We start from the raw sequence: 22862 nt of genomic DNA on the forward strand, positions 1-22862 counted from the left end.
GATGTACGAGGCAAGTTTTTTTACGCAGAGGGTAGTGGGTGCCTGGAACTCGCTACCGGAGGAGGTGGTGGGAGCAGGGACGATAGTGACATTTAAGGGGCATCTTGACAAATACATGAATAGGATGAGAATAGAGGGATACGGACCCAGGAAGTGTAGAAGATTGTAGTTTAGTCAGGCAGCATGGTCGGCACGGGCTTGGAGGGCCAAAGGGCCTGTTCCTGTGCTGTACTTTTCTTTGTTCTTTGACCCACTCCCTCTCCCCAACCCCCGACCTCCCTCTCCCCGACCCCCCCACTCCATCTCCCCAACCCCCCCCCTCCCCCGACCCCTCCTCTCTCTCCCGACCCCCCCTCCCTCTCCCGACCCCCCCTCCCTCTCCCCAAACCCTCTCCCCGACCCCCCCCTCTCCCCGACCCCCCCCCCTCCCTCTCCCCGACCTCCCCTCCCTCTCCCCGACCCCCCCCTCCCTCTCCCCGACTCCCTCTCCCCGACCCACCCTCTCCCTGACCCCCCCTCCCTTTCCCCGACCCCCTCTCTCCGACCCCCCTTCTCCCTCTCCCCGACCCCCCCTCCCTCACCCCGACCCCTCACCCCGACCCTCGCCCCAACCCCCCCTCCCTCACCCCGACCCCCCTCCCTCACCACGACCTCCCCCACCCCGACTCCCCCCCCCCCCCCCCACCCTTCCTCACCCCGACCCCCCCTCACCCCGACCGCCCCCTCCCCCCGACCGCCCCCTCCTTCACCCCGACCACCCCTCCCTCACCCCGACCGCCCCCTCCCTCACCCCGACCCCCCCCTCCCTCACCCCGACCTCCCTCACCCCGAACCCCACACCCTCGCCCCGGCACCACCCCGGGGACCGGGGAAGGCGGAGGAGGGAGAGGGGAATGTTCGAGGTACAATTATCAGAGAAAGTCGGGGAAACAGACTGACTCCCCCACCCCCGTAGCCCCACCCTCCCCTCACCCCGACCTCCCCGATCTCACACCGACCCCACCCCCTCTCCCCGATCTCCTTCTCTCTGATCCCCATCTCCCCCCTCCTCCATCTCCCCTTTCTCCCACCTCCCCTTTCTCCCACCTCCCCCTTTCTCCCACCTCCCCGATCTCCCACCTCCCCGGCCTCCCACCTCCCCGGCCTCCCACCTCCCCGGCCTCCCACCTCCCCGGCCTCCCACCTCCCCGGCCTCCCACCTCCCCGGCCTCCCACCTCCCCGACCTCCCACCTCCCCGACCTCCCACCTCCCCGACCTCCCACCTCCCCGACCTCCCACCTCCCCGACCTCCCACCTCCCCGACCTCCCACCTCCCCGACCTCCCACCTCCCCGACCTCCCACCTCCCCGACCTCCCACCTCCCCGACCTCCCACCTCCCCGACTGACTCCCCCACCCCCGTAGCCCCACCCTCCCCTCCCCCGATCTCGCACCGACCCCACCCCCTCTCCCCGATCTCCTCTCTGATCCCCATCTCCCCCCTCCTCCATCTCCCCTATCTCCCACCTCCCCTTTCTCCCACCTCCCCTTTCTCCCACCTCCCCTTTCTCCCACCTCCCCTTTCTCCCACCTCCCCTTTCTCCCACCTCCCCTTTCTCCCACCTCCCCTTTCTCCCACCTCCCCTTTCTCCCACCTCCCCTTTCTCCCACCTCCCCTTTCTCCCACCTCCCCTTTCTCCCACCTCCCCTTTCTCCCACCTCCCCGATCTCACACCTCCCCGACCTCACACCTCCCCGACCTCCCACCTCCCCCCTCCCCGACCTCCCCCCTCCCCGACCTCCCCCCTCCCCGACCTCCCACCTCCCCGACCTCCCACCTCCCCGACCTCCCACCTCCCCGACCTCCCACCTCCCCGACCTCCCACCTCCCCGACCTCCCACCTCCCCGACCTCCCACCTCCCCGACCTCCCACCTCCCCGACTGACTCCCCCACCCCCGTAGCCCCACCCTCCCCTCCCCCGATCTTGCACCGACCCCACCCCCCTCTCCCCGATCTCCTTCTCTCTGATCCCCATCTCCCCCCTCCTCCATCTCCCCTATCTCCCACCTCCCCTTTCTCCCACCTCCCCTTTCTCCCGCCTCCCCTTTCTCCCGCCTCCCCTTTCTCCCACCTCCCCTTTCTCCCACCTCCCCTTTCTCCCACCTCCCCTTTCTCCCACCTCCCCTTTCTCCCACCTCCCCTTTCTCCCACCTCCCCTTTCTCCCACCTCCCCTTTCTCCCACCTCCCCGATCTCCCACCTCCCCGATCTCCCACCTCCCCGATCTCCCACCTCCCCGATCTCCCACCTCCCCGATCTCCCACCTCCCCGATCTCCCACCTCCCCGATCTCCCACCTCCCCGATCTCCCACCTCCCCGATCTCCCACCTCCCCGATCTCCCACCTCCCCGATCTCCCACCTCCCCGACCTCCCACCTCCCCGCCTGACTCCCCCACCCCCGTAGCCCCACCCTCCCCTCCCCCGATCTCGCACTGACCCCACCCCCTCTCCCCGATCTCCTTCTCTCTGATCCCCATCTCCCCCCTCCTCCATCTTCCCTATCTCCCACCTCCCCTTTCTCCCACCTCCCCTTCCTCCCACCTCCCCTTTCTCCCACCTCCCCTTTCCCCCCACCTCCCCTTTCTCCCACCTCCCCGATCTCCCACCTCCCCGATCTCCCACCTCCCCCATCTCCCCGATCTCCCACCTCCCTGATCTACCACCTCCCCTTTCTCACACCTCCCCGATCTCCCACCTCCCCGATCTCCCACCTCCCCGATCTCCCACCTCCCCGATCTCCCACCTCCCCGATCTCCCACCTCCCCGATCTCCCACCTCCCCGATCTCCCACCTCCCCGATCTCCCACCTCCCCGATCTCCCACCTCCCCGATCTCCCACCTCCCCGATCTCCCACCTCCCCGATCTCCCACCTTCCCGATCTCCCTCTCCCCGATCTCCCTCTCCCCGGTCCCTCCCCGATCTCCCCCCCTCCCTCCCCGATCACCCACCGCCCCACTGCCTGATCTGCTCCCACTGCCCGATCTGCTCCCACTGCCCGATCTGCTCCCACTGTCCGATCGCCCCCCGCTGCCCGATCGCCCCCCGCTGCCCGATCGCCCCCCGCTGCCCGATCGCCCCCCGCTGCCCGATCGCCCCCCGCTGCCCGATCGCCCCCCCGCTGCCCGATCGCCCCCCGCTGCCCGATCGCCCCCGCCCTCCCCCGCTGCCCGATCGCCCCCCGCTGCCCGATCGCCCCCCGCTGCCCGATCGCCCCCCGCTGCCCGATCGCCCCCCGCTGCCCGATCGCCCCCCGCTGCCCGATCGCCCCCCCGCTGCCCGATCGCCCCCCGCTGCCCGATCGCCCCCCCGCTGCCCGATCGCCCCCCGCTGCCCGATCGCCCCCCGCTGCCCGATCGCCCCCCGCTGCCCGATCGCCCCCCGCTGCCCGATCGCCCCCCGCTGCCCGATCGCCCCCCCGCTGCCCGATCGCCCCCCCGCTGCCCGATCGCCCCCCGCTGCCCGATCGCCCCCCGCTGCCCGATCGCCCCCCGCTGCCCGATCGCCCCCCGCTGCCCGATCGCCCCCCGCTGCCCGATCGCCCCCCGCTGCCCGATCGCCCCCCGCTGCCCGATCGCCCCCCGCTGCCCGATCGCCCCCCGCTGCCCGATCGCCCCCCGCTGCCCGATCGCCGCCCGATCGCCCCACGCTGCCCGATCGCCCCCCCGCTGCCCGATCGCCCCCCGCTGCCCGATCGCCCCCCCGCTGCCCGATCGCCCCCCGCTGCCCGATCGCCCCCCCGCTGCCCGATCGGCCCCCGCTGCCCGATCGGCCCCCGCTGCCCGATCGGCCCCCGCTGCCCGATCGGCCCCCGCTGCCCGATCGGCCCCCGCTGCCCGATCGCCCCCCCCGCTGCCCGATCGCCCCCCCGCTGCCCGATCGCCCCCCCGCTGCCCGATCGCCCCCCCCGCTGCCCGATCGCCCCCCCGCTGCCCGATCGCCCCCCCCGCTGCCCGATCGCCCCCCCCGCTGCCCGATCGCCCCCCCGCTGCCCGATCGCCCCCCCGCTGCCCGATCGCCCCCCCGCTGCCCGATCGCCCCCCCGCTGCCCGATCGCCCCCCCGCTGCCCGATCGCCCCCCCGCTGCCCGATCGCCCCCCCGCTGCCCGATCGCCCCCCCCCGCTGCCCGATCGCCCCCCCGCTGCCCGATCGCCCCCCCGCTGCCCGATCGCCCCCCCGCTGCCCGATCGCCCCCCCGCTGCCCGATCGCCCCCCCCGCTGCCCGATCGCCCCCCCCCGCTGCCCGATCGCCCCCCCCGCTGCCCGATCGCCCCCCCGCTGCCCGATCGCCCCCCCGCTGCCCGATCGCCCCCCCGCTGCCCGATCGCCCCCCCGCTGCCCGATCGCCCCCCCGCTGCCCGATCGCCCCCCCGCTGCCCGATCGCCCCCCCCGCTGCCCGATCGCCCCCCCGCTGCCCGATCGCCCCCCCCGCTGCCCGATCGCCCCCCCGCTGCCCGATCGCCCCCCCGCTGCCCGATCGCCCCCCCCGCTGCCCGATCGCCCCCCCGCTGCCCGATCGCCCCCCCCGCTGCCCGATCGCCCCCCGCCGCTGCCCGATCGCCCCCCCGCTGCCCGATCGCCCCCCCCGCTGCCCGATCGCCCCCCCCGCTGCCCGATCGCCCCCCCGCTGCCCGATCGCCCCCCCGCTGCCCGATCGCCCCCCCGCTGCCCGATCGCCCCCCCCGCTGCCCGATCGCCCCCCCGCTGCCCGATCGCCCCCCCGCTGCCCGATCGCCCCCCCGCTGCCCGATCGCCCCCCCGCTGCCCGATCGCCCCCCCGCTGCCCGATCGCCCCCCCCGCTGCCCGATCGCCCCCCCCGCTGCCCGATCGCCCCCCCGCTGCCCGATCGCCCCCCCGCTGCCCGATCGCCCCCCCGCTGCCCGATCGCCCCCCCCGCTGCCCGATCGCCCCCCCGCTGCCCGATCGCCCCCCCGCTGCCCGATCGCCCCCCCCGCTGCCCGATCGCCCCCCCCCGCTGCCCGATCGCCCCCCCGCTGCCCGATCGCCCCCCCGCTGCCCGATCGCCCCCCCGCTGCCCGATCGCCCCCCCGCTGCCCGATCGCCCCCCCCGCTGCCCGATCGCCCCCCCGCTGCCCGATCGCCCCCCCGCTGCCCGATCGCCCCCCCCGCTGCCCCGATCGCCCCCCCGCTGCCCGATCGCCCCCCCGCTGCCCGATCGCCCCCCCGCTGCCCGATCGCCCCCCCGCTGCCCGATCGCCCCCCCCGCTGCCCGATCGCCCCCCCGCTGCCCGATCGCCCCCCCCGCTGCCCGATCGCCCCCCCGCTGCCCGATCGCCCCCCCGCTGCCCGATCGCCCCCCCGCTGCCCGATCGCCCCCCCCGCTGCCCGATCGCCCCCCCGCTGCCCGATCGCCCCCCCCGCTGCCCGATCGCCCCCCCGCTGCCCGATCGCCCCCCCGCTGCCCGATCGCCCCCCCCGCTGCCCGATCGCCCCCCCGCTGCCCGATCGCCCCCCCGCTGCCCGATCGCCCCCCCGCTGCCCGATCGCCCCCCCGCTGCCCGATCGCCCCCCCGCTGCCCGATCGCCCCCCCCGCTGCCCGATCGCCCCCCCCCGCTGCCCGATCGCCCCCCCGCTGCCCGATCGCCCCCCCCGCTGCCCGATCGCCCCCCCGCTGCCCGATCGCCCCCCCGCTGCCCGATCGCCCCCCCCCCGCTGCCCGATCGCCCCCCGCTGCCCGATCGCCCCCCGCTGCCCGATCGCCCCCCGCTGCCCGATCGCCCCCCCGCTGCCCGATCGCCCCCCCGCTGCCCGATCGCCCCCCCGCTGCCCGATCGCCCCCCCCGCTGCCCGATCGCCCCCCCCGCTGCCCGATCGCCCCTCCGCCGCCCGATCGCCCCCCGCCGCCCGATCGCCCCCGCCGCCCGATCGCCGCCCGATCGCCCCCCGCCGCCCGATCGCCCCCCGCCGCCCGATCGCGCCCCCCGCCGCCCGATCGCCCCCCGCCGCCCAATCGCCCCCCGCCGCCCGATCGCCCATCGCCGCCCGATCGCCCATCGCCGCCCGATCGCTCCCCGCCGCCCGATCGCCCCCCCCCGCCGCCCGATCGCCCCCCCGCCGCCCGATCGCCCCCCCGCCGCCCGATCTCCCCCCCGCCGCCCGATCTCCCCCCCCGCCGCCCGATCTCCCCCCCCGCCGCCCGATCTCCCCCCGCCGCCCGATCTCCCCCCGCCGCCCGATCTCCCCCCGCCGCCCGATCTCCCCCCGCCGCCCGATCTCCCCCCGCCGCCCGATCTCCCCCCGCCGCCCGATCTCCCCCCGCCGCCCGATCTCCCCCCGCCGCCCGATCTCCCCCCGCCGCCCGATCTCCCCCCGCCGCCCGATCTCCCCCCGCCGCCCGATCTCCCCCCGCCGCCCGATCTCCCCCCGCCGCCCGATCTCCCCCCGCCGCCCGATCGCCCCCCGCCGCCCGATCTCCCCCCCGCCGCCCGATCGCCCCCGCCGCGCCCGATCGCGCCGCCCGATCGCCCCCCCGCCGCCCGATCGCCCCTCCGCCGCCCGATCGCCCCCCCCCCCCCCGCTGCCGATCGCCGCCCGATTGCCCCCCGCCGCCCGATCGCCACCCGCCCCCCCGATCGCCGCCCGATCGCCCCCAGCCGCCCGATCGCCGCCCGATCGCCCCCCGCCGCCCGATCGCCCCCCCCGCCGCCCGATCGCCGCCCGATCGCCCCCCGCCGCCCGATCTCCCCCCGCCGCCCGATCTCCCCCCGCCGCCCGATCTCCCCCCGCCGCCCGATCTCCCCCCGCCGCCCGATCGCGCCGCCCGATCGCCCCCCCGCCGCCCGATCGCCCCCCCGCCGCCCGATCGCCCCCCCCCGCTACCCGATCGCCGCCCGATTGCCCCCCGCCGCCCGATCGCCACCCCGCCCCCCCGATCGCCGCCCGATCGCCCCCAGCCGCCCGATCGCCGCCCGATCGCCCCCCGCCGCCCGATCGCCCCCCCGCCGCCCCGATCGCCGCCCGATCGCCCCCCGCCGCCCGATCGCCCCCCGCCGCCCGATCGCCCCCTGCCGCCCGATCGCCGCCCGATCGCCCCCCCCGCCGCCCGATCGCCCCCCGTCGCCCCCCGATCGCCGCCCGATCGCCCCCCCGCCGCCCGATCTCCCCCACCCCGCCGCCCGATCTCCCCCCGCCGCCCGATCTCCCCCCGCCGCCCGATCTCCCCCCGCCGCCCGATCTCCCCCCCGCCGCCCGATCTCCCCCCGCCGCCCGATCTCCCCCCGCCGCCCGATCTCCCCCCGTTGCCCGATCTCCCCCCCCCCGCTGCCCGATCTCCCCCCCCCCCCGATCTCTTCCCCCCGCTGCCCGATCTCCCCCCGCTGCCCGATCTCCCCCCGCTGCCCGATCTCCCCCCGCTGCCCGATCTCCCCCCGCTGCCCGATCTCCCCCCGCTGCCCGATCTCCCCCGCTGCCCGCTCTCCCCCCCCCCCCCCGCTGACCGATCTCCCCCCCCCCCCCCGCTGCCCGATCTCCCCCCCCCCCCCGCTGCCCGATCTCCCCCCCCGCTGCCCGATCTCCCCCCCCCCCCCCGATCTCTTCCCCCCCCTCCCCGATCTCTTCCCCCCCCCTCCCCCGATCTCTCCCCCCTCCCCGATCTCCCCCCCCTCCCCGATCTCTCTCTCTCTCCCCCCCCCCCTGGATTTTCCCCCACTCCCCGACCCCCCCTCCCCGATCTCCCCCCCCCCCCCACTGCCCGATCTCCCCCCCACTGCCCGATCTCCCCCCACTGCCCGATCTCCCCCCCGGATCTCTCCCCCCCCCCCCCCCCCGATCTCTCCCCCCCCCGATCTCTCCCCCCTCCCCGATCTCCCCCGCTGCCCGATCTCCCCCCGCTGCCCGATCTCCCCCCCCCCCGCTGCCCGATCTCCCCCCTCTCCAATCTCCCCCCCCCCCCCGATCTCACCCCCTCCCTCCCCGATCTCTCCCCCCCTCCCCGATCTCTCTCCCCCCCCCCCCCCCGGATTTTCCCCCACTCCCCGACCCCCCCCTCCCCGATCTCCCCCCACTCCCCGATCGCCTCTCCCTTCTGCGCGACTGCTCCACTCCACGATTGCTTTCCCCAGCTCCCCGATCTCTTCCCCACCCCAAACTCTCACTCCTCCTCTGCTCGACCTCTCCCTCCCCCTCTGCTCGATCTCTTTTACTCCTTCTCCAATCTGGTTTCTCCCCCATCTCCCTGATCTTATCCCCAACATGCCCCCTATTTTTCCCTCCCCTTTACTGGATCCCCACCAACTCCTCTATTTGCCCCACCCACTGTTGCTTTCTCTGTCCCCTATTCTCCTTCCGCTGCCCTCAGCCACACTCCGCCATCACTGAGGTGCTTCCATCAGTAATTTTCATCCACTCTAATTCTCAACATTTCAATTGGAAATCTTTAGGCCAGCAGCTCAGCAGTGATTGACATGGAGAACATGGACGATACGTCTGGCTCAAGCTTTGAGGATATGGGAGAGATGCATCAGCAACTGAAAGAGGAAGATGATGTTGGTGAGGAGCCTGTGCCTACAGAGGAAGATGATGGAGCCTTCCTTGGTGTGAAGGGGTTAAAAGGGCAGCTGGGCCGAGATGTAGCAGATCAGGTATGGATGAAGGTTTTGTCTTGTGTTGGGTTTAATATTTTCATTCAGGGGTAAAGTCACCTTGTTTTGTCCTCCTTGAGACACTTCTACTGTACAGGACTGGGGGGAGACCCATGTACCAATTATTAGGAGATCCATCTGTGAGTGGTAGTTTTCAGATTTGAAAGTAGTCCGATTTGAAAGGGCGGCACAGTGGTTGGCATTGTTGCTTCACAGCTCCAGGGACCCAAGTTCGATTCCCGGCTTGGGTCACTGTCTGTGCGGAGTCTGCACGTTCTCCCCGTGCCTGTGTAGGTTTCCTCCGGGGTTCTGGTTTCCTCCCACAAGTCCCAAAAGACATGCTTCAGTGAATTGGACATTGTAAATTCTCCCTCTGTGACCCGAACAGGTGGCGGAATGTGGCGACTCGGGGATTTTCACAGTAGCTTCACTGCAGTGTTAATGAAAGCCTACTTGTGACACTAATAAAGATCAATATGTAACTGCTGGCACCAAGCACTTAGACATAGAATTTACAGTGCAGAAGGAGGCCATTCGGCCCATCGAGTCTGCTCCGGCTCTTGGAAAGAGCACCCTACCCAAGGTCAACACCTCCACCCTATCCCCATAACCCAGTAACCCCACCCAACACTAAGGGCAATTTTGGACACTAAGGGCAATTTAGCATGGCCAATCCACCTAACCACATCTTTGGACTGTGTGAGGAAACCGGAGCACCCGGAGGAAACCCACGCACACACGGGGAGAACGTGCAGACTCCGCACAGACAGTGACCCAGGCCGGGAATCGAACCTGGGACCCTGGAGCTGTGAAGCAATTGTGCTAACCACTATGCTACTGTGCTGCCCTGTGATTGGCATTGACAACTCAACGTACCTGTGATAAGCTGTTGAGGGGGGCAGTGGTATTGTCACTGGACGAGTAATCCAGAGACCCCGGGTAATGCTCTGGAGACCCGGGTTCGAATCCCACCATAGCAGATGGTGAAATTTGAATTCAATAAAAATCTGGAATTAAAAGTCGAATGAAACCATTGTCGATTGTCATAAAAACCCATCTGATTCACGAATATCCTACCCTGTATGGGTGTTGTGTGGTGTTGTATTCACCTCCTATGTTTATTTCCAGAAGACAACCTCTGCTGGGGCACTGCACTTCACAGTCGCTGTCTGACCCGTTGACTATTTCCAATATTTCTGTTCCAAACTCATGTGTTGTGATGTATTCTTTCTTTAAAATATTTTTATTCAAGTTTTCAATATTTTAGGCCAGCACGGTGGTGCAGTGGGTTAGCCCTGCTGCCTCACGGCGCCGAGGTCCCAGGTTCGATCCCGGCTCTGGGTCACTGTGTGGAGTTTGCACACTCTCCCCGTGTTTACGTGGGTTTCGCCCCCCCAACCCAAAGATGCGTGGATTAGGTGGATTGGCCAAGCTAGATTGCCCCTTAATTGTAAAAAATGAATTGGGTACTCCAAATTTATTTTTTAAATTAATTTTCAATCTTTTAACATTTTTTCAAACTAAAAACATAAACGCCTGCCCTCCCAAACTGCACCCCTGCCAACTCTTCATGGCAACCAGATCCCCAAAATAGAACACATATAGTGCAGAAGGAGGCCATCCGGCCCATCGCGTCTGCACCAACCCACTGAAGCCCTCACTCCACCCTATCTCCGTAACTCAGTAACCCCTCCTAACCTTTTGTGGTCACGAAGGGCAATTTATCATGGCCAATCCACCTAACCTGCACGTCTTTGGACAGTGGGAGGAAACCGGAGCACCCGGAGGAAACCCACACAGACACGGGGAGAACGTGCAGACTCCGCACAGACAGTGACCCAGCGGGGAATCGAACCGGGGACCCTGGCGCTGTGAAGCCACAGTGCTAATCACTTGTGCTACCGTGCTGCCCAAATGTAAAATAAACAAGTCCCATCTTTGGTGGAACTCCTCAACTGTCTCTCTCAGAGCAAATTTCACCTTCTCCAAGTAAACAAACTCCAATGGGTCCCGCAGCCATGCCGAGGCACAGGTAGAGAAGCTGACTTCCACCCCAACAGGATCTTCTTGCGCGCCGTCAATGAGGCGAAGGTTAAGACATCTGCCTTACCACCGTCTGCATCTCCGGCAGGTGTGATATCCCGAACATGGCCTCCAGAGGACCAGGCTCCCAATCTACGTGTAGGACCTCTGACGTGATAAAAAACTACCCCCAAAATTTCTCCAACTTCGGAGAGAACATAGGAACAAAAGACCCTGCTCCCATGCCCACATGTCTGTTCTTGGCCTGCTGCAATGTTCCAGTGAAGCTCAACGCAAACTGGAGGAACAACAGCTCATCTTCCGGTTAGGCACGCTACAGCCTTCCGGTCTCAACATCGAATTCAACAACTTCAGATGATCAGCTCTACCCCACCTCGACCCATTTGTTTTCATTTCATTTTAACTGTCTTTTACCCTTTCTTTCTTAATATATATTTAATTCCCCCCCCCCCCCTCTGATCTTATCCTCCTTTTCTTCACCTTTCTCCGCTTTTCTTCCCCCTTCCCCTCCCCCCACATCTACAGTTCACCTTCTGATGTTAGTTTCCCTGCTGTTTGACCTTTCACACCTTTTGTCCTCTCTGGGGACTGCCATTAGCACTCTTTCCCGTGGTTTCTGTGGCCATTAGCACCCAGTTTCCCTGGGTTTCTGTGGCTATGATTCATCTTTCATTCTCACTCCACAGTATAAATATTTCCCACTTTCTCTGTCTGTTAGCTTTGACAAAGAGTCATCTGGACTCGAAACGTTCGCTCTTTTCTCTCCCTACAGATGTTGCCAAACCTGCTGAGATTTTCCAGCATTTTCTCTTTTGTTTCAGATTCCAACATCCGCAGTAATTTGCTTTTATATAGGGACATAATTAGCTGGGCCCCTCCCGAACTGTTCGCAGCTATCGTCCACCCCCTCAAACAGCCGGATTATCCTCGCCTTCCTTAAATGCGCTCTGTGCACCACTTTGAATTGAATCAACTCCAGCCTTGCGCACGAGGTTGAGACATTAACCCTCCGCAGCACCTCAAACCATAATTTCTTATCCAATGCCATCCCCAGCTCGTTCTCCCACTTGGCCTTAATCCCCTCCACGGATACCTTATCCTCCTCCATGATCCTACTATAAATCGGTGAAATGACCCCAGCCCCATCACCGAAAGCAATGAAGAGGATGGCGCCACTGGAAAGTTCGGGAAGACCTTTTTCGCAAAGTTCCGCACCCACATGTATCTGAACCCCTCCTCACACTGAATTGGATTGGATTTGTTTATTGTCACGTGTACCGAGGTACAGTGAAAAGTGTTTTTCTGCGAGCAGCTCAACCGATCATTAAAGAAATGAAAAGCAAAGGAAATAAAAGAAAATACATAATAGGGCAACACAAGGTACACCAATGTAACTCCATAACACCGGCATCAGGTGAAGCATACAGGGTGTAGTGTTAATGAGGTCAGTCCATAAGAAGGTCGTTTAGGAGTCTGGTAGCAGCGGGGAAGAAGCTGTTTTTGAGTCTGTGTGTGTTCTCCGACTTCTGTATCTCCTGCCCGATGGAAGAGTGAGTAAGCCGGGTGGGAGGGATCTTTGATTATGCTGCCCACTTTCCCCAGGCAGCGGGAGGTGTAGATGGAGTCAGTGGATGGGAGGCATCCAGGTTCGAGTGATGGACTGGGTGGTGTTCAAGACTCTCTGAAGTTTCTTGCGGTCCTGGGCCGAGCACCTTACCCATTTTAGTACAAAAATTTGGGTCCGCCATCAAAACCACATCTGGCCTCCACGCTGGCCTCTGGGCTGGCCCCTTCTCCAAAACCACATCCACCCAGTGTGCAGCCTGGTCCGATATCACAATCGTCAAATACTCTCACTCACCCCAGCTAGCAGCGCCTTTCCCACCACAAAAAAGTCGATCTTCAAGTATACCTTATGGACCCGCAAAGAAAATGAGTACTCCCTACCTCAAGGCCCCCCCCCCCCCCCCCCCCCCCAATATCAATTGTGAGTATCCCAATCGGGAATGGCTGCCAATATTTTGTGTTGTGATGTGTTCGATCATGTTCATTTGTGACACAGGCATCCATTAAGTGATATGCCACTCCTAAGTTTGGATTGTCTCTTACAGGTGTGGCAGGCAGGCAAGAGGCAGGCATCAAAAGCTTTCAATCTGTATGGTAACATTGATATTCTCAGACCTTACTTTGATGTTGAGCCAATCCAAGTCAGGAACAGGTAGGTGTGCTGTTCTGTTTGAAACTGTTCTCCAGCTTTTCTCTAAAATATGTGGATCAATAAAAGAAAGAAATAGAACATGGAAATTGTAATAGAGATGCAAGCTATTCATCCACCCTATCTGTTGGTTTATACCCTCCAGATAACCCATTGTCTTAATTCCATATGCTGATATCTCTTTATCCCACTTTTGTTAAAGCAACCTAGTTATCCATTCTTAAATGAGGTCCATTTCAATCACTAACTCTGGTGATGTATTCACATCCTCAAAACCCTCTTTGTTTATATGGGGGAAAAACTCCTCAGTCCTAAATCTCCTGAATTTAAACTTGCATCCGTATCCCATCCACATAAAATCTTACTTCAGATTTTTCTAAATCCATCGTAACTGGAAATGTAGGAACAGTAATATTAATTGGAACTGAAATAGACGATTGCAGTTTGTTTGAAGTTATGCATTAATTGGAGCATCAGCAGGAGTCAGCTGACTTACGGGAGTGCTATGGGGGGAGCAACGCAGCTAGGGGGGACCTAGCTTTGGGGGGGGGGGAGAGAACTGGGTTGCTGCTGCATTGGCCAAGGGGGTGCTGGTGCCTGAAGAGAGAGTCGGGGCGGGGGTCTGCCGCTAGGAACGGAGAGTGCGGGAGGCACGGGCACGTGGCTGGCCTAGAAAGGGAGATGGCTAATCGGCATGATGAGGGGGAAGGGGGGGGGGGGGGGCAGCCCCCTGATCCGGCTGATAACTTGGAATGTGAGAGGCCTGAACGGACCGGTCAAGAGGGCCCGTGTGTTCGCGCACCTGAAGGGACTGAAGGCAGATGTGGTCATGCTCCAGGAGACGCATTTGAGGGGGGCAGACCAGGTTAGGCTGAGAAAGGGGTGGGTAGGGCAGGTTTTTCATTTGGGTCTGGACGCAAAGAATCGAGGGGTGGCGATTCTGGTGGGTAAGCGGGTGTTGTTTGAGGCGCTGAGCATCGCGGCAGACAATGGAGGTAGGTACGTGATGGTGAATGGTAAGCTGCAGGGGGTGCGGGTGGTCTTGGTGAATGTATATGCCCCGAATTGGGACGATGCCGGATTTATGCGCCGCATGTTGGGCCGGATTCCGGACCTGGGGGCAGGGAGCTTGATAATAGGGGGAGGGGGGGGGGGGATCAGCGCCCGCTGTGGCGCCTGGATGTGGGTTTGCTGGCGGATGAGGAGGTGAGCGGGCGGATCCGGGGGTGCATTGAAAGATACCTTGAGGTGAACGATAATGGGGAGGTGCAGGTGGGGGTGGTCTGGGAGGCGCTGAAGGCAGTGATTAGGGGAGAGCTAATCTCCACTAGGGCCCACAAGGAGAAGAAGGAGAGGTTGGTGGGGGAGATTTTAAGGGTAGATAGGAGGTATGCAGAGGTCCCCGAGGAGAGACTACTCACGGAGCGACGAAGCCTCCAGGCCGAGTTCGACCTGTTGACTACCAAGAAGGCAGATGTGCAGTGGAGGAAGGTGCAAGGGGCGGTGTATGAATACGGGGAGAAGGCTAGCCAGGTGCTGGCACACCAGCTTCAGAAGCGGGAGGGAGATTGGGGGAGTTAGGGATAAAGGAGGGAACACGGTGCGGAGTGCGGTGGGAATAAATGGGGTATTTAGAGACTTCTATGAGGGGCTGTATAGGTCTGAGCCCCCGACGGAGGGAGGGGGGATGCGTCGTTTTCTGGACCGACTGATGTTCCCGAGGTTAGAGGAGGGGCAGGTGGTGGGGCTTGGGGCGCCGGTAGGGCTGGAGCAGCTGACTACGGGGCTGGGGAGTATGCAGGTGGGGAAGGCACCCGGGCCAGATGGGTTCCCGGTGGAATTTTACAGGAAGTTGGGCCCACTACTAGTGAGGGCTTTCCAATGAGCCGAGGGAGGGGGGGTCCTACCCCCGACCATGTCCAGGGCTGATCTTGAAGCAGGACAAGGACCCTTTACAGTGTGGGTCGTATAGGCCAATCTCGCTCCTCAACGTGGATGCAAAGCTGTTAGCGAAGGTGTTGGCTACCAGAATTGAGGACTGTGTCCCGGGGGTGATTCACGAGGACCAGACGGGATTCGTGAAGTGAAGGCAGCTAAACACCAATGTGCGGAGGCTCCTAAATGTAATCATGATGCCTGCAGGGGAGGGGGAAACGGAGATAGTGGCGGCTATGGATGCGGAGAAGGCCTTCGGTAGGGTGGAGTGGGGGTACCTGTGGGAAGTGTTGAGGAGGTTTGGTTCGGGGAGGGGTTCGTTAATTGGGTTAGGGTACTGTACGAAGCCCCGGTGGCGAGTGTGGCCACAAATTGGAGGAGGTTGGAATACTTTTGGCTGTACCGGGGCACGAGGCAGGGGTGCCCCCTATTCCCCTTGCTATTTGCATTGGCAATTGAGCCTTTGGCGATGGCTTTGAGGGAGTCCAGGAAATGGAGGGGGCTGGTGCGGAGTTGGGGGGAGGAACACCGGGTATCATTGTATGCCGATGACCTGTTACTGTATGTGGCGGACCCAGTGGGGGGGAATGCCGGAGGTGATGTGGTTCCTCAGGGAGTTTGGAGACTTTTCCAGGTATAAGCTCAACGTGGGGAAGAGTGAGCTCTTCGTGATACACCCAAGGGACCGGGGAAGGGGGATAGACGAGCTTCCACTGAAGAGGGCAGAAAGGAGCTGGGGGGCCCTACACAAGCTCAACTTGACGAGGCTGGTGGAGCAGATGAAGGAGGAGTTTAAAAGGTGGGATATGCTGCCACTCTCCCTGGCGGGTAGGGTACAGTCATAGAATTTACAGTGCAGAAGGAGGCCATTCGGCCCATCGAGTCTGCACCGGAAAGAGCACCCGACCCAAGGTCAACACCTCTACCCTATCCCCATAACCCAGTAACTCCACCCAACACTAAGGGCAATTTGGACACTAAGGGCAATTTATCATGGCCAATCCACCTAACCTGCACATCTTTGGACCGTGGGAGGAAACCGGAGCACCGGGAGGAAACACACGCAGACACTGGGAGGATGTGCAGACTCCGCACAGTCGGTGAAGATGACGGTGCTCCTGAGGTTCCTTTTTATATTCCAGTGCCTCCCTATCCTGATCCCTAAGGCCTTTTTTAATCGGGTCAGCAGGAGCTTTATGGGGTTTGTATGGGTGAAAAATACCCCGAGGGTGAGAAGGGTGTTTCTGGAGCGGAGTAGGGACAGAGGGGGGCTACCGTTGCCTAATCTGTGTGGATATTACTGGGCTGCCAATGTGGCGATAATACGCAAGTGGGTAATGAGGGGGTGGGGGCAGCGTGGAATAGGCTGGAGATGGCGTCCTGTGTGGGCACAAGCCTGAGAGCGCTGGTGACGGCACCGCTGCCGCTCCCGCCGACAAGGTACATCACGAGTCCCATGGTGGCGGCGACCCTCAAAATCAGGGGGCAGTGGAGATGCCACGGGGGAGGCAGAGGCTTCGGTGTGATCCCCGATCCGAGAGAACCATCGGTTTGTCCCGGGGAGAATGGATGGGGGGTTCCTGAGCTGGCACAGGGCAGGTATTAGAAGGATGGGGGACCTGTTTATAGATGGGACATTTGCGAGCCTTGGGGCGTTAGAGGAAAAATTTGGGCTCCCCCCTGAAAATGCCTTCAGGTACATGCAGGTAAGGGCGTTTGTAAGACGGCAGGTGAGGGAATTTCCGCTACCAGCACGTAGGATCCAGGATAGGGTGCTCTCGGGGGTGTGTGTTGGAGAAGGCAAGGTCTCGGCGATCTACCAGGAGATGCAGGAGGAGGAGGAGGCCTCGGTGGAGGAGCTGAAAGGTAAATGGGAGGAGGAGCTGGGGGAGGAGATAGACGAGGGTACATAGGCGGATGCCCTGGGTAGGGTAAATTCTTTCTCCTCTTGCGCCAGGCTTAGCCTGATATAATTTAAGGTTCTGCACAGGGCGCACATGACTGGGGCAAGGCTGAGTCTGTTGTTTGGAGTAGAGGACAGGTGTGTGAGGTGTTCGGGGAGCCCAGCACATCACGCCCACATGTTCTGGGCGTGCCCAGCGCTGGATGGGTTCTGGAGGGGCATTGCAAGGACGGTGTCTAAGGTGGTAAACACCCGTGTTAAGCCGAGTTGGGGGCTCGCACTATTTGGGGTATCGGGTGCGCCGGGAATGCAGGAGGCGAAAGAGGCCGGTATTCTGGCCTTTGCGTCCCTGGTAGCCCAGTGGAGGATTCTGCTACAGTGGAAGGATGCGAGGCCCCCAAGCGTGGAAACCTGGATCAGTGACATGGCGGGGTTTATTAAATTGGAGAGGGTAAAATTTGCCTTGAGAGGGTCTGTGCAACGGTTCTTCAGGTGGTGGCAACCGTTCCTAGACTTTCTAGCGGAGCTTTAAGAGGTGGACAGCAGCAGCAGCAACCGGTGGGGGGGGGGGGGGGGGGGGTACTTTGTGTTTACTACTGTGTTATTATCATTTAATGGGGGGCTTGTATATTGGGAGAATACGTGACATAGCTATAAGATGTTTATTTATGTGGTCTTTGTTTTTTTCTTATTTCTGAAAGGGGGGGGTGTTTGTTGAAAATATGTAAAAATTTGAATAAAAATATCTAATTTTTTAAAAATGCATTAATTGGAGCTTAATGAGTTGAAAAGCTTTTTTTTCCCCTTTCCATATTTTTCATATTCTGTATTTTGTGTTTTGTTCACTGGCCCAGGGTTTTTAGCCCTTGGAAATATTCAGACTTTGAAATCAGAGTCTGTAATTTGAATACTGCAAGTCCTGCTACAAATAATCACGGTCTTGTCGTCTACTGACATCAAATACATTAAGAATCAGGCATTTACCAATGGCCATTCCTAGTTTCAGACCTGAACATATCTGATTTGTATCTTATATCTTTTTTCCCCATTCCAGGTTGATGGAGTCTCTCATTCCAGTCCAAATGATCAATTTCCCTCAGGTGTGTCTGCTTTAGCTTCTGTGTAAATTCCACTCTTGGAACTGCCCACTATTACCTGGTTGAGAATGTAGATAGGCACCCTGGCAAACATTTTATCTCATTTATAAAAGATCTATAATTAACCATGTCAGAGGTTTGTCAGAGAAGTAAATTGCATGGTCAGGATGCAACCAGATGAATCTAAAAGACAATTGCAATATGGTGTGGGGAAGGGCAGGAATATTGGAGAGCTGGAACTTTGTCCCATATTCCTATGTCATGCTCCCTTCCCTACCTTCCCTCAACCCTGACCAATCAGACAAGTTGTTGAGGCTGGAGTAAATTGAAAATGTCCAAACTGAGATTGCTAGGTTTTTGTTAAACAATGTCATTAAGGGTTACAGAACCGAGGTGAATAGATAAAATTCAGATATAGATCCGCCTTGATTTAGTTGACTGGTGGAACATGCTTAAGGAAACTTAAGAGTGGGAGTACGCCATTCAGCCCCTTGAGCGTGCTCAGCCATTCAACTAGATCATGGCTGATGATCTACCTCAGTGCCATTTTCCCCATAACTCTTGATATCTTTACCCAGAAATCTATTGATCTCTGACTTGTGTAATGAAATGAAAATCGCTTATTGTCACAAGTAGGCTTCAAATGAAGTTACTGTGAAAAGCCCCTAGTCGCCACATTCCGGCACCTGTTCGGGGAGGCTGGAATCGAACTGTGCTGCTGGCCTGCCTTGGTCTGCTTTAAAGACTCAATGATTGTGCTTCCACAGTCCTCTGGGGTAGGGATTGTCAGAGATAAAGGGCCGAATGACTGAGTCCTGGTCCCATAGTTGGATAAGTATCAGTGTGGGGGGGTTTGGATTTATTGAACACCACCGTTTGAAAAAGTCATTAATTTATTTGGAATTTGGTAGAATAATGTTTTGAAATAGTATTTGCTGTGCTTTGTTTCCCTTACAGAAAGTTGCAGGAGAGCTGTATGGCCCCTTGATGCTGGTTTTCACACTGGTGGCCATTCTTCTGCATGGGATGAAAACATCTGGGACAGTAATTGTAAGTATTATATTTATTATATTTGAGGACATGACTGACAACAGGTGGCTAGTGAGCAGTAATACTGATGAGGACTGTTGCAGGTGGTCAGAACGTACTTCTTGCTACATAACAGTCACTATTTACTGCGATTGTCCAGGGCATTGGTGAGGTCACACCTGGAGTACTGTGTGCAGTTTTGGTGTCCTTACCTAAGAAAGGATGTTCTGGCTATGGAAGCAGTGCAGCAAAAGTTTACCAGGTTGATTCCGGGGACGGTGGGACTGTCATATGAGGAGAGACTAAATCGGTGAGGATTATATTCATTGGAGTTTAGAAGAGTGAAAGGAGATGGCATTGAAAATTGTAAAATTCGAACAGGATTCAGCAAGGTAGATTCAGAAAGAATGTTTCCGATGGTGGGAGTCCAGAATTATGGCTCATAATTTGAGGATAAGGGATAAACCTTTTAGGACTGAGGTGAGGAGAAATTTCTTTACCCAGAGAGTGGTCTGTGGAATTCACTACCACGGAAAGTATTTGAGGCAAAAACGGTGTGATTTCAAGAAGGAATTAGATAGAGTTCAAGGCGGCACGGTGGTGCAGTGATTAGCACTGATGCCTCATGGCGCTGAGGACCCGGGTTCGATCCCGGCCCCAGGTCGCGGTCTATGTTTGCACATTCTCCTTGTGTTGTGTGGGTCTCACCCCACAACCCAAAGATGTGCAGGCTAGGTGGATTAGCCATGCTAAATTGCCCCTTAATTTGAAAAAGAAGAATTGGGTACTTTAAATTCATTTTGAAAAATATATCTTGTATTTAGGGGCAGCACGGTAGCATTGTGGATAGCACAATTGCTTCACAGCTCCAGGATCCCAGGTTCGATTCCTGTCTGTGCGGAGTCTGCACGTCCTCCCCGTGTGTGCGTGGGTTTCCTCCGGGTGCTCCGGTTTCCTCCCACAGTCCAAAGATGAGGTTAGGTGGATTGGCCATGATAAATTGCCCTTAGAGTCCAAATTTGCCCTTGGTGTTGGGTGGGGTTACTGGGTTGTGGGGATAGGGTGGAGGTGTTGACCTTGGGTAAGTGCTCTTTCCAAGAGACGGTGCAGACTCGATGGGCCGAATGGCCTCCTGCACTGTAAATTCTATGATAATCTACGAAAATATCCTTCTGGTCTTTCACAATCCAATGCAATTACAACTCTGACTTTACTAAACAGTAATTTGTTCTGGCTCCTAATTTCCTTTGTTCCTTTAACTCCAGACTTCTTGGAAACTTTTTTTCATTTCTCTAGCTTCCTTAACTAGCTGGAGTTTAGGTTTCTGGCATCTGTTTTCTTAGCCATTACTCCGCAGTATGACTTTTCATCTAGCAAGGCTGAGAGAGATGTTCCCTCTTTAGCCTTCTAAACCAACTGCTTCTAGCAGAGCTGAGAGCTGCCTTCTCATTCAGAACCTATCTCCAATTGATCTGACTTCAGTTGAAACTAAAAACCAGGACGGCATGTGGCATAGTGGTTAGCACTGGGACTGTGGCGCTGAGAACCCGGGTTCGAATCCCGGCCCTGGGTCAGTGTCCGTGTGGAGTTTGCACATTCTCCCCGTGTCTGCCAAAGATGTGCAGGTTAGATGATTGGCCACACTGAATTGCCCCTTAATTGAAAAAAAACAAACTGGGTACTCTAAATTTATTTTGAAAAAACTAAAAATGAAGAAAACCTTCCCTCTGGAAAGTGGCCACCTGTTGCTGAGCAATTACTGACTTCTATTTACTCGAACCCTCTCTAAACGTAGAATCACTGTTGAAATTGAAACCAACCCCCACGCATCCAAACACCCTTCTCCAGCATGAATCTAACTGTAGGTTTTATCCTTCCTGGCACAGAAAGATTAAATTAAACCCACTTAAAACTATATCTTATTTCTAATGTTTACCAACACAAATACAAATCCCTTAAAACTACCTTTGTTGTCCTTACCGGGCCCCTTAACTAAGCAAAAAGAAAATGCTGGACGATCTCAGCAGGTCTGACAGCATCTGTGGAGAGAGAATAGAGCTAATGCTTCGAGTCTGGGTGACTCCTTTTCTGGATGACTCTTTTCCCTTATCTAAGCCAGGCATTGTCAAACTCGGGGGCACGACCCGTGGGTGGGTCACGGGCGGGTGTCGGGAGGGTCGCGGAGCTGTCCGTCGCGGCGCTCCCGATCGCGCAAATCCGCGCGCAACAGCCACAGCAGCCGGCTTTTAATAATGCCAGCTGCAAGCGGCCTTCCAAATGGCCAGGAACAGATTTTAAAAATTCGGCCGCACTGCGCATGCATGCCCGATCATCGGTGCGCAGGCGCAAAACTATGCGCATGCATACCGATGATCGGGGACGGATGTGCAGTGCGGCCGCATTTTTTTAATATGATCGCAGCCTTCGGGACCATTGGGGTCAAACAGACCCAAAACCATTTCCTCCATTTTTGTCAGTGTTATGGGCGAGGCGTTTTCAGAACCCCAAAATGTATCATGGAGTTCAACCAACCTCTCCCTTTTATGGATTTGTTGCTTTTCCGAGCACGTGGCTTTTTCCCTAGGTGTGGGATTACAATTATGGACACATGGGTTTTTAAACACAAAACACTGTTTATTCCATGAACTCAACTTAACATCTTAAATAAACATTGGATCTCTTAACACCCCTTACTTCAAAGATAACTCAGAAAATATTGCAGCAGTAAATAATTCCCTAAAATGTTCCTTCAAACTTCCAAGAGACTTAACACTTTTAAACAGAATCACATCAGGTTAAAGGCTTTACTTTAAATCACCCAAATGATCCAGAGATAGCCTTTCATGGCAGAAATCCAGCTCACTGCAAAACACAGACACACACCCAGCTCTTTTCAAAACCAGAACTTCTCAAGCTGCTGTCTCAAACCGGCTTTCTCCTTTTAATCAGCTCACAGCAAAACAGCCAGGCACTTTTAAACTGCTCTCCGCAAAAACAGCCAGGCGCTTTTCAAAACTGAAACTTCAAAATGGCTGAACTAAGCTGAGCTCCACACACTCTCTGACATCAGTTTTCTTAAAGGTACATTGCTTACACATCCATTTCTTAAAGGCACTCTTGCATGACAGTCAGCAACAAACAAGGTAAGAGAAAATGGTGGGTCGCGCAGGTCAGCCGGCGTGGGTCGCGAAGGTCGACCGGTTGGTAAAAATGGGTCCCCGGAAAAAAGGTTTGAAAAACACTAATCTAAGCCTTTGATATTGATTATAAAAAAGCTGAGGCCTGAGCATTGATCCTTTCAGTTACACCGTGCCATCCCTATATTGAGCTTTATTCCCACTCTGGCTGTTAACCAACCCTCCATTCAAGCTAATACAATCCCATGAGCCTGAGAAAGAAAAAGGAAAATTATACCAAAAACGGGGTAGGAAGCAAGAATAGCGAGGAGATCTTTCAGCTGATTAATTTTAAACAAGTTGAATTGTTACAAATTGCTAACTTGTGTACTACTGTATGTTCCTACAGAGAGAGGGCACTTTGATGGGCACTGCGATTGGAACCTGCTTTGGTTATTGGCTGGGTGTCTCCTCCTTTGTCTATTTCCTGGGCTATTTGTGCAATGCCCAAATTACAATGCTGCAGATGCTGTCACTGCTGGTGAGTGTTGTGCGAGGTGGGATAGGCAGGGACAGACTACACTATATAACATTTGTGTGTTTATCAGTAAAGAATTCTGTTTTGCCAATAATTGCATCTCTTCTGAAGGAGGTGGCATTTTCTGAGATCTGATTCACTGGATAGGGTCTTCGCTCTGATATCACATTCAGGTGATTGTTTCCCCATGAGAATTGACGGTGAATGTTGCCAAGCTTTTTGATCATGGCAAGTTGACATCATTGTCAAGGTGTGTAATTATACCAATTCCTAATTGCCCTTGAAAAGATGCTCTTAAACAATGAAGGTACAGCTACAGTGGTGTTCGGAAGAAAGTTCCAAA

At 59.1% G+C, this 22862-nt stretch overlaps 1 protein-coding gene across 2 annotated transcripts in view; it reads left to right on the plus strand.

Moving 5' to 3' along the window:
• Positions 1 to 22862, plus strand: part of yipf3 (Yip1 domain family, member 3) — a 41810-nt gene that overhangs the window by 1702 nt on the left and 17246 nt on the right. For both annotated transcript variants that reach the window (XM_072500268.1, XM_072500267.1), the window contains exons 2-6: positions 8443 to 8643; positions 12798 to 12904; positions 17794 to 17839; positions 18794 to 18886; positions 22391 to 22522. In XM_072500268.1, coding sequence (XP_072356369.1) covers positions 8443 to 8643; positions 12798 to 12904; positions 17794 to 17839; positions 18794 to 18886; positions 22391 to 22522 — 579 coding nt within the window. The remainder of the gene's footprint in view (positions 1 to 8442; positions 8644 to 12797; positions 12905 to 17793; positions 17840 to 18793; positions 18887 to 22390; positions 22523 to 22862) is intronic.

This window comes from Scyliorhinus torazame, chromosome 4 (genome assembly GCF_047496885.1).
Source record: "Scyliorhinus torazame isolate Kashiwa2021f chromosome 4, sScyTor2.1, whole genome shotgun sequence".
NCBI classification, from domain to species: Eukaryota; Metazoa; Chordata; class Chondrichthyes; order Carcharhiniformes; family Scyliorhinidae; genus Scyliorhinus; species Scyliorhinus torazame.